This window comes from Salvia miltiorrhiza, chromosome 4 (assembly GCF_028751815.1).
Source record: "Salvia miltiorrhiza cultivar Shanhuang (shh) chromosome 4, IMPLAD_Smil_shh, whole genome shotgun sequence".
NCBI classification, from domain to species: Eukaryota; Viridiplantae; Streptophyta; class Magnoliopsida; order Lamiales; family Lamiaceae; genus Salvia; species Salvia miltiorrhiza.
In genome coordinates, this window is record NC_080390.1 from 35,189,210 (window position 1) to 35,200,570 (window position 11,361).

Below are 11,361 nucleotides of genomic sequence, written 5' to 3' on the forward strand. Positions count from 1 at the left end.
AATAATCTTTTTGTAATTTTGATAAATACAAAAATTATTTTTTCTTTGTGATATTGTGTAGTTTTGATAGTGTTCTTGGGAAATTTTTCAGAAATTTTTGAGCTGGGTTAAAAAAATTAGTAATGCATTAATTAACGTTTATTCATCGACGTTACAAAAAAATTGTTTATATAGTGTTATTAATATTTGGGAACAATTTCATTTAAGTCTAATAAACGTGTCATTTATATTTACAGAAACAAATCTGAAAGTTCAGCAACAAATTACGTTGAATGAAGAGTGTACTTCTCAATATCACACTATCTATGCATACTTCTCAATATCACACTATTTATGCAGACACAGAGTTTAATGGAGATATATTGACAGAAGGTACAAAAATTATCATTCCCTTTACTGATTTCTTGACAACTTGTTTAGTTAATCAAATTTGATAAATTGTTTACATGACAAGTGTCGTTACTTGATCATAATAGTATCATTTATATATAGTATTGTTTATAAGAAATATAGTGTCTTTTATAAAAAAGTAGAGTATCACTTATAAGGAATATATGAACAATTTCATTTATAAGGAATATAGGAATACAAGAGTGTCATTTAAGAAAGAATGCATTTTCATTTAAATATATTCAAAGTGTCTTTATTTAAGTATAGTAATATAATTTATTTAGCATTTTCTAGTGAAGGTTTGTTGCTTTCGCAAACCCAAATATGTTGGCTAGAATGATCAAACAATTCACTTAATAATTAATAGAACAATAGAAAGGCAGCGGAAAAGTAAAGTATACACAATGTATTATTTTTATACTGCAATGATAATTAATTGCAGTTGTATGTTCATTATAAAAATCCCTTTTTACAATGAAGATACATAAACCACTCAATAGAATCCCTCTTATTGAGTGGAGTTGAAAAGAAAATAAATTCTTTCTAATGCTATCAACTAATACTAGCAACAACTAGACTTTGAACAAAGTTAATCTATAATCTCAAACAATCAAACCTACCGACTAGCCCTAACAAACGAGTCTCTCACTCAAGGTTTGTTAAACACACGAGTGGGATGTGTTGTGAACTAGATGTCGTGTTAGATGTTTGAACATTAGCTTCTGAGCTCTTGCACTTGTGTATGTTGTAGCTTTTTCTGGTACCGAATGCAATGAGCTATGCCCTTAATTATAGATGAGATATGAGCTTCATAGCAAGAAAATGTGGCTGATACATTAAGGTTTCAAACGTGCTATGATGATGATCTTGCTCCTCAAGTTTAGGGGTTGGTTAAGCATATCACTACAAGATAACACGCGTATAACGACCGAAAATTTCGGTCATTAATTTTGCAGCCTTAACGACCGATTTACGACCGATTTTTTTTTTTTAACAACCAAAAATTTGGTCGTTACTTATTTTTTAATATTTTAATATTTAAATTTTTTTAATGACCGAATTTTTGGCCGTTAAATTTTTTTTAGATTTTTTTATTATTTTGTAATTTTTAACGACAGAAATTTCGGTCGTTAATATTATTTTTTAAAATTATTTTTAATAAATTTTTTTAAGACCAAATTTTTCGGTCGTTAATATTATTTTTAATTTTTTATATTTTATATTTTATTTTTATTTATTTTTAATTTTTTATTTATTTTATTTACTAACGACCGAAAAATCGGTCGTTAATATTATTTTTCCAATTTTTTAAATTTTAAATTTCATTTTTTTGTTATTATTTATTTTTATTTTTTATTTTATTTATATATATAAATATTTAATTATTTTTAATTAATTTTCTATTTAATTCTTATTTTTAAATTATTGAGAATATTTTAAAAATTATTGTTATTTTCATAATATTATTCTAAAAAATTAGACAATATTATTGTCTAATAAAAATATGATATTATTTGCAAATAATGTTTAAAATAATACTCCCTTCGTCTCGATATTCATGGCACGTATTCCATTTCGGGTTGTCCCACTAATAATGGCTCGTTTCTATTTTAGGAAATAATAAGGGATAGTTAATCTTAATTAAATCACTAATTAACCTACTTTAATTAAAAACAAAACACTCTCACTCTTAACTCTCTCTCTCTCCCGATTACTCTCACTCTCTCTCAGCTGCTACACCCTCGCCGCCTCTCCTCCTCCACGGCGACGGCACGGCGACTCCGCGTCCACCCACCCTCCTCCACCGCCTTCTCCTGCCCTCTCTACCCTCTTCTTCATCCCTTCACCACCATCTCCTAAACCCTAGCGTCGCTTCCATTGCCTAGCGCCGCCACCACCCTCCACTGCCTCCACACCTCTGCGCCTGCTCCTTCCGCCGCCGCCTCCGAGTGAAACCCTAGCACCGGTTGGCGCCAGATCTGAGCGGCTCCATCGTCGTGCCTCCACCCCCTCAGAGGAAACCATATCAGCGGCCCGGCGGTGGACTGAGTGTGACGACGCTGCCGCCTCCTTCGCCACCGAGTGAAACCCTAGCACCAGTGCGGCGAGATTTAAGCGGCTCAATCGTTGATTTTTGTTGATTTTGTTCTTGTTTTGAATCTCATTCCTATTCTTGGTTTCGTTGATTTTTGTGGAATCTTATTCTTGATTTCATACAATTTCTGGAATCTTATTCTTGATTTTTGTTGATTCCGTGAATTTCATGAATTGTGAATGTTTGTTGATTTTTGGGATCTTTATTGTTGCTTGGTGAATTTTGTTTTAGTATTTTGATTCTGTTTTGTGAATTCATTCATTTTTGTTAATTGGATCTATTTTGTGAAATTGGCTCTAATCTTGTTGGAGAAATCTTTATCTGTTCCTTTCTACGAGAAAATTCTCAATTCACAAATTGGGGGAAAGGCCTAATCTCTACAGAAGCTCACCCCAGTACATGTTCTTCCTAATTCCCAAAACTACTTCAATCATCTCGATTTTCTAAATCTAATTCACATGTTGGTTTTGACAGCAATAGTTTCTGGTGATGAAGTTAACAAAAGTAAGAAGAAAAAAAAATGCAATCTTCCTGCCTATTTTACTTTAGAAACTTTTTTTTTAAATTAGTGTTAATGGTAAGAAATGATTAATTAATTACAGATTCTAAATTTATTTAATGAATCAAGAAATAAATGTTTTATATATTGATAAATTAGAAATAATAAACAATCCCTAAACACAATTCTAATCATGTGGACCATACACCTTTATTCCCTAATTTTCTTCTCCTTAATCTCCGTGCCCAAAAGCAACATGCCATGAATAGCGGGACGGAGGGAGTAAATCTTAATCTAAAGCAAATAATTAATAGATTTATTATTTTAAAATAATAAATTATTATATTCATTATTTTCAAAACATTAATAATTTTATTATTTTAAAATAATAAATTATTTGATTTAATTTATTTGATTTATTTTCAAATATTTTATTATTTTAAAATAATAAATTGTTTGATTTAAGAAATGAATGATATTGTATATTGAATTATTTTAAATCTAATAATTTAATTAATCTAAATAAATCTAATAATTTATTACGATAATATTGTATATTACGATTATTATTCGATTGTATATTGATTTTAGTGTATATTTGATTGTTATTTTTCATACTCATATTTTCTTCTTTTTTAAAAAAAATTACGATAATATTAATTTTTTATTATTTTAAATTCGGTCGTATATTTACCGTGAATCTTTCGCCGGCACCACAAGTCTTAGATATCATCTCGATATATTCTAAGGTTATAATTGAATAATATTGTATATTGAAATAGAGTTTAAATGAATTGATAGGTGTGGGGGATGAATCCAACAATCACGGAAGTGACGTCAGTCACGTCAGGATCGACGGGCACTAGCAACCTGAGACCACAAGTAACGTTAGAGCCCTCCGAAGAGCACCGGTGGGGGTGTCGATGGAAGGGCCTCCGACGCTCAAGTCAGTAAATAATAGTAATAAAAATCGTATTGAAAACAATTGAAAGTAAATGAAATAGTGAATCGGATCGATTTGGTCGACGGAGTCGAAGGTGATTTGAGCAATGAGCGTGGGCCGTTGGATCGTCCCGGTTGATCTGATCACCGGAAAACCTAAGGCTGGGAGCGAGGAGGCAGAATAGTGCTAGAGAATGTGTTGATATGCGAATGATCGTAAGTATCAGTATGAATGTTAATGACGGCGTCCCCATCCCAGGTGTTAATGAAGTAGTATTTATAGGTTATGGACCGGCGAGGAGGCGACTAGGGTTAGGGTTTGTTGGAATGTTCTTTGAAACCCTAGCGGTTCCGATTTTCCAGGACACGATCTTCCGCGACTTTCGTTTGACCTAGTCACCCATGTTTGACTAGGTTTTGGTAAGCTTATAATCCAGTTTGTGTATTTTCGTGTTGAGATATTTACTATGGCGCTGCTACTAAAGCAGAGGGATCGCGCCTGTGCCAGAGCAGAGGGATCGCGTCGCTGCCAAAGCAGAGGGATCCCGCCTCTGCCCGAGCAGAGGGATCATGTCGCTGCCAGAGCAGAAGGATCGCGCCTCTGTCAGAGCAGAGGGATCATGTTGCTGCCAGAGCAGAGGGATCACGCCTCTGCCAGAGCAGAGGGATCATTTTGCTGATTCCTCTGGCGAGGATTTTGTTGACTCCTCTAGCGAGAATTTCGCTGATTCCTTTGGCGAGGCTTTCGCTGAATCCTCTGGCGAGGACTTCGCTAATTCCTCTGGCGAGGACCTTGCTGATTCCTTTGGCGAGGCTTTCGCTGAATCCTCTGGCGAGAACTTCGCTAATTCCTCTGACGAGGACCTTGCTGATTCGTCTGGCGAGGACTTCGCTGATCACCTTGATCTGACCAAAAACTCCAAACCCCACCATCAGTCCAGCACATGAATTCTTGGCTAATGATAATAAGTTGAGGTCCCACTCGGAGTAGGACTAGGGGCAGCTCATGATGCAGTGCTGTTTGATCACCTTGATCTGACCAAAACTCCAAACCTCACCCCCACTCTAGCACATGAATTCTTGGCTAATGACAATAAGTTGAGGTCCCACTCGGAGCAGGACCAGGGGCAACTCATGATGCAATGCTGTTTGATTACCTTGATCTAACCAAAACTCCAAACCCCACCCCCAATCCAGCGCACGAATTCTTGGCTATTGACGATAAGTTGAGGTCCCACTCGGTGCAGGACCACTTAACTCATGATGCAGTGCTATTTGATCACCTTGATGTGACCAAAACTCCAAACCCCACCCCCACTCCAGCACATGAATTCTTGGCTAATGACGATAAGCTGAGGTTTCATTCGGAGCAGGACTAAGGGCAGGAGCAAGACCACGCAGCTCGTGATGCAGTGGTTGGGAGAAGAAAACTCCCATTGAGGAATAAGAGAGGTACACCTGCTGAAAAGTTTACTCATAGTCACAGGCCAAAGAAGAATAAACAAAAAACAGTAAAAGAGCAGGGGCAAGAACAGGACCACGCAGCTCATGATGCAATGGTTGAGAGAAGGGAACTCCCATTGAAGAATAAGAGGGGTATGCTTACTGAAAAGTTTACACATAGTCACAAGCAGAAGAAGAAAAAACAAAAAAATAGTAACGCAAAAATCTTTGTACGAAGCGGAAGAAAAAGGTAAGATAATGGCTTTAGTGATATGGATTGGAACTTGTTCTCTGTCTTTGATTTCTTATACAAACTGCTGTGTGTATATCCTGAATTGAGGGATGTAAAGTAAGATTATGAGAAGATGTGAATTCGACAATATAGCATAAGCTGCCAGGAACATAGCGTCGTGGTTTCCTGAGACAATGGAAAAATAGATTATGTTGAAGAAGCATTTGGATGCCACACTAGGTATACAACAAACTTACAAAAAACTGCATTCTAGATTTTTGCATGATTTCATCATTTCATTTCATCTCCTTAGCTACATCTCACTTGTTACTTAGGTATCTCAACATGAGTTTGGCCTGTTTTATAACTATGTGTGGCTAAAAATGTCCAATGAGCTACCTTTGCCCCCTAACGTGTTTCCTTCTATGTCATTTGAAATGTTATAATGTCATTTGTATGCCAGTCGTATCATTTAAAATGTTATAGTGTCATTTGTATTAACTGAGTCGTGTCATTTAAAATATTATAGTGTCATTTGTATGTCGTAGTAGTGCCATTTGAAATATTATAGTGTCATTTGTATAATTGAATCGTGTCATTTCTAATGTTATAGTGTCGTTTGAAATATTATAGTATCATTTGTATGTATGAGTCGTGTCATTTAAAATGTTATAGTATCATCTAAAATGTTATAGTGTCATTTGTACAACTGAGTCGTGTCATTTAAAATGTTATAGTGTCATTTCAAATGTTGTCGTGTGGTGTTTACGGAACCAACACCTAAACTATAATATGAAAAGTAAAAGCTATACCTAGAGATGATCGGAAAGAGTGAAGTAAAGCAATCGGAAAACTGGAGCCCAAGAGAAAAACTGACTGTTGTATTTGAAAATATGAGATAGCGTAAGAAATAATACACGAGCTCGGACCCTATTTATAGTATTTACAAGCGGAGGGGTAAAATAGTAAAAACATCTTCGGTGCATGCGTCCTGCGTGGTGGAAGGGTACGTTGGTAATTTCGATAATACGCGGGAGACCTTCCCGCGCGTTTATTGGCTCCTCTGATGGAAATGTCTTCTCTGGCGAAGGCGTCTTCTTTGGTGATATTGACATCTCTGGCATGAGGGACTCCTCTGGTAAACACGTCTTCTCTGGCAAGGGCGTCTCCTCTGGCGGTAGTGACTTCTCTGATGAAGTTAACTTTTCTGGTGACGATGACCTCCCTGACGATGGTGACTTTTCCGGCGCGGATGATTTCTCTGGAGGAGAGGGCTCCTCTGTCAAGCATGACTTCTCTGGTGCGGATGACTCCTCTGGCTAGAGTCATTCCTCTGATGGATGAAATCCTTCTGGTATAAATGGTTCTTCTGACCCATACGGCTCCTCTGATGAGAGTGGTTCCTCTGATTTGTACTCTCTCCCTACTCTGCATATATTGCTCCTCACCAACCACTCCCCCCTCTAGTCTGGTTGAACCGGGTATTCTTCGCGTTCAACCAGTGGTGTGTTATCAGCATCAAAGCTTTGTTATTTTCCTTGGCCCCTGTAAATCATAAAGACATAAGCATTTTGACATTTTGACATTATGAGAGTAAAAAAGAGACCCTGTAAATTGTTCTCTGGCGTTTTTGTTACTCCCACCCCCTGGTCTGGCTAGTTCACTCTGGAAAGGTGCAGCTAGTCAGAGGACTCGCCCGCGTGGATGATGTCATCCGCATTAAATGTCTGCCCAGTCTACAGTATTTTCCCCGTACCCGAGGTTACTTTTTAACCTTTGCGTCCTTTCGCCTTTCCGTATAAATTCCCATCCGTTGATTTCTTCCGTATGCCACGTGCCGTTCATCCCGCGTGTTGGTGGTTACCCGCGTACAATCTTACTTAGCCGATTCGAACTCCTCTTTTTTCACTATTCTTCTTCTCCAAGTCTTCCGAGCGAATTTTCTGCATTTTCCGGCGATTTCCTCACTGTTCCGGCATTCTCCCACGACCCTTCCGCTCCAGGTTTTACCGTCCATCTTTTTCCGGCCTAGGTAACTCGTGTATCCTCTTCACTGCAATTTTGTATTTAATCGTAGTGTAGTGGTATAACTGTTGGTGCTCTGATTGAGCGTGCTAGAAACCCTAGGGTTGGCATCTCCCATCATGGCCTGCACCTCCGCCCCTCAACCCTCTCGCTCGCCCTCTCCTTCTGCCCAAGACCCTTCATCTTCCTCCCCATCGCGGCAAGATCCTGAAAATCTTCCTTCCCCCTCTACTTCTGACGAATCTCAAACTGCACCCCCTCCTTCTCCACCTAGGAAAAAAGGGAAAAAGCCCCGCCTACCCCCCAAACGTATTCCTCCATCCCGCCTTAGTGTCGCGGAGGTGGAAAAATTGAAAAGCAAATGTAGGCGTCCTGATGGTTTAAAATTCGAGGCCTTTTGTAAGGATTCAACGCCTCCTGAAAGCCTTCGTCATCCCAAGGTGATAGTTGTTTGGAAAGCTCAAATAGATGCTGGTTTGAGACTCCCTCCTCCTATTCTGCTGGTTGATGTTTGTAACTATTTTCACATCCCCTTTTTTCAAGTCGCTCCTTCTGCCATTCGGAGATTATATGCCTTTCACGTTTTGTGCCGCGCTCACGGTGTTGGGGACACCGCCAAATTGTTCTGTCAGACCCAGACCCTCCGCATGCAGGGCAATCCCCTGTATAGCTTTGCTGCTCACCCGAAATATCCTACCACCTTCCTTTCCTCTCTGAATTCTTTCGATAAGGGTTTCCTAAAATATTATTGTTATGTGCGCACCCCTTTCGGCAACTGGCGCGATTATGGTGCTTCGGAGCTGGAATGGCATACAAGTCGCACTACTTATAAACCAGCCTCTTCCGAAGTCCCTTCTACTCGTGACCAGAATATTATAGCTCACCTTAATGCTATGAATAAGGCCCACTCTCTAGACTGTAGGTACCTGGCCGAGAACAATTCCTCTCTGGCATATAATGGTCTGTTTCCCCTGTATCCAGAGAGATCAATAGGTAAAAAATATACATTAGAAAATACATTAGCTCTTGTTACCCTGCTTTTAATGGTGTGAAATTTTGGTTTGCAGATATGTCTTGGAGATCGAAATGTGGGGACAATTTGCCTGACACCCCTTCTCTTGCTGGCCGAGGAGCACATGGCTCGGGCGGTTCTGCTTCCGGAACAAGTCCCTCGGAGCAGCCTGCTGGTTCCCAACTGATCCCCATTCCCCCTGTAGTTGAAATCCCAGAGGGGAATGTGGAAGCCTCGCGCCCCTTTGATGCGGAGGAAGTTGATGCGGGTGCTCTTGTTCACAGGGGGAGGCACTCCAGTGCTGGTGATGCCGCTGGCACCCGTGAAGAAGATGTCCGAGTCGTGGATATCACCGATGAGATTCCTTCACCTGATTCGGCTCCCGATGCCACCCTTGCTGATCTTACGAAGAAGAGGAAGAGAGGTTCCCTGATCTCTGTGGGTGAGAAGGAGAGACAGGAGGGCCTAAAAAAGGCTGGCAAGTCCTCAGAGCCAGCGAGGAGGTCTGCTGGTGGTGTGAAGATTCTCACTCCTGCTGGGGACAAGGGCAAAGGGCCAGCGAAGAAGTCAGCTGGTAGTTCCAAGGCTCTCCCCTCTGCCGGTGGAAAGGGTAAGGGCAAAGCTGTGGTGCCCTCAGCTGACGAACCAGAGGATCTTGTTCCTGGGCCGATTTCGAGTCTGTCGGGGCAGAAATTAATTGATGCTTTGATAGCTCGTGTCCATTCTCAGGATCAGGAAAAGATGGAGGCGCTGACGCGCGGGGCTTTGGCTACTAAGTTGTGCCAGCTGGCTCTTCAGGTATCCTGCCTTTTGTATTTTTGTCATAGAAAATTTAAGTTACTAACCTTTTGATTGCTCTGTCATTACCCATTTTGTTTTCCTTGCAGATGGAATCCGGGATCTGGGGAGCTGTCAAGTGTATTCATGATTATGATGTGTCTGAAAAAGAGAGAGAGAAAGAGCAAGCGGACGTCGCTAAACGCGATGATGATGTTGCTGGAGTTGTGGAGCGCCTAAGCAAGGCTGAAGCGGAGGTTATTGAGTTGAAAGCTAAATTAGCTCAGATGGAGGTGGAGAAGGCGTCCTTGGCCTCCGAATTGTCGAGAGCCACAAAAGAGAGCCATGCATGCCTGGCCAAGTTTAAAGCTGACTATGAAAGAGACTACGAAGAAGCCAGGCGGGGCTGGAAAAGGATACTTGTGGAAGCTCAGAACCGTGCGTACGTCCTGGGGGCTCGAGATCAACGCTTGGAGTACTTCTTGTCTCCGCGAGGCCAACACTTCCTGGGGGTGGTGCTGGAAGGCACTCTGGAGTCTTTCAAAAAGACTCCCGAATACTTGGCAGATTTCGGACCTCTTTTCGCTTATGTGATAGAGCAAACAGCTTCCAAGGCATTGGAGATGGCGGGGGCCACCCCAGAACAACTTGCCACTTTGAATTTCAGAGCCCTGATGGATAACCTCCAAGACGAGGAGATAAACAAACGGATGGGCATCCCTGAACACTCTCCAGAGAAGCCAGAGTGGTGGTATCCAGTGCTAGAGAAAGCCATTCCCTACTTTTCTCTTGGGATTGGATCTGACTCGCTGCCCTCTGCTCCCATATATGCGCCTGCGTTCTCTGCTTCCCTGATGAACTTTGTGAACCGGCTATGGGATCCCTCTGGCGAGAGCACCCGAACATTCTCTCAGTTCGGCCTAGAGCCCCCTCTGCCCTCTGACTTAGCGGCTTCTGCCTTCACCGACTCTGTCTTTTCCTCTGCTGCGGTGGAACAGCTGTTCGACCTGTATCAAGATGAGGATCTATATGTGCAGGAAGCTGCCAAGTTGTTGGATTTGGGAGTGCGTCTTCCCCAACCGGTGGAGACTGGTCCGTTGCCCGTGTTCACAGAGAAGACCGTTTCTGGCCATGCCTCTGCAAGTGGTGCTCCTTCCCCAATTCCATCTGCTTCTGCCCCTGTCTCCTCTGCTGTTGCCCCAGCTGTCTCTGTTCCTCCCTCTTGATGCTCCTTATCCCTTTCCTGTCTTTACCGAAAGAAATTTTTGTAACTCTTTGATTTGTATAAGCTGAATATTTACCTTCAAATTTTGGTGTATAGCTATGCCCTCCGGGCATGTTTTAGTGAAATTTCCTTCCCTTCCTTGCTCCTTTTATCTTTATTGCCTATATTTGTTTTCGTTGCTTGTTGATGACTCTTCTGGCGAAGGTTTTGATAACTCCTCTGGCGAGGATTTTGTTGACTCCTCTGACGGGGATTCTGATGACTCCTCTGGCGAGGATTCTGATGATTCCTCTGACGAGGATTTTGATGATTCCTCTGACGAGGATTTTGATGACTCCTCTGACGAGGATTTTGGTGACTCCTCTGGCGAGGATTCTGATGACTCCTCTGTCGAGGATTTTGATGACTCCTCTGACGAGGATTCTGATGACTCCTCTGGCGAGGATTGCGATGACTCCTCTGACGAGGATTTTGTTAACTCTTCTAGGAAGGATTTCACCGCCTCCTCTGACGAGGATTTGGTTGATTTCTTTGCTGGCGATTTCGTGCTTCCCGTCCACGCTGCTTCCCATCCATGCTTGAGCACTCTGCGCGGAGCATGGAAGACCCAGAGGGTGCAACCAACTTTCGCGGCTTACGATTACATAGTAACCCTCTGCGTGGAGTATGGAAGGCCCGGGTGGCGCGACCAACTTTCACGGCTTACGATTAAATGGTAACC

General features: G+C 41.4%; 1 protein-coding gene across 1 annotated transcript; it reads left to right on the plus strand.

The window, feature by feature from the left end:
* The first annotated feature begins 8,543 nt into the window (after window positions 1–8,543).
* Window positions 8,544–10,783, plus strand: LOC131021328 (uncharacterized). The gene is made up of 3 exons (XM_057950476.1): window positions 8,544–8,619; window positions 8,694–9,436; window positions 9,526–10,783. Exons 2-3 carry the CDS (start codon window positions 8,696–8,698, stop codon window positions 10,639–10,641), a joined length of 1,857 nt encoding a protein of 618 aa, XP_057806459.1. The 5' UTR covers window positions 8,544–8,619; window positions 8,694–8,695; the 3' UTR covers window positions 10,642–10,783.
* Window positions 10,784–11,361: the final 578 nt, after the last annotated feature.

Coding starts and splice junctions, on each gene's coding strand:
- LOC131021328 (XM_057950476.1), top strand. CDS start 8,696: ATGTCTTGGAGATCGAAATGTGGGGACAATTTGCCTGACACCCCTTCT. Junction 9,437..9,525: donor TGTGCCAGCTGGCTCTTCAG/GTATCCTGCCTT, acceptor TTTTCCTTGCAG/ATGGAATCCGGGATCTGGGG.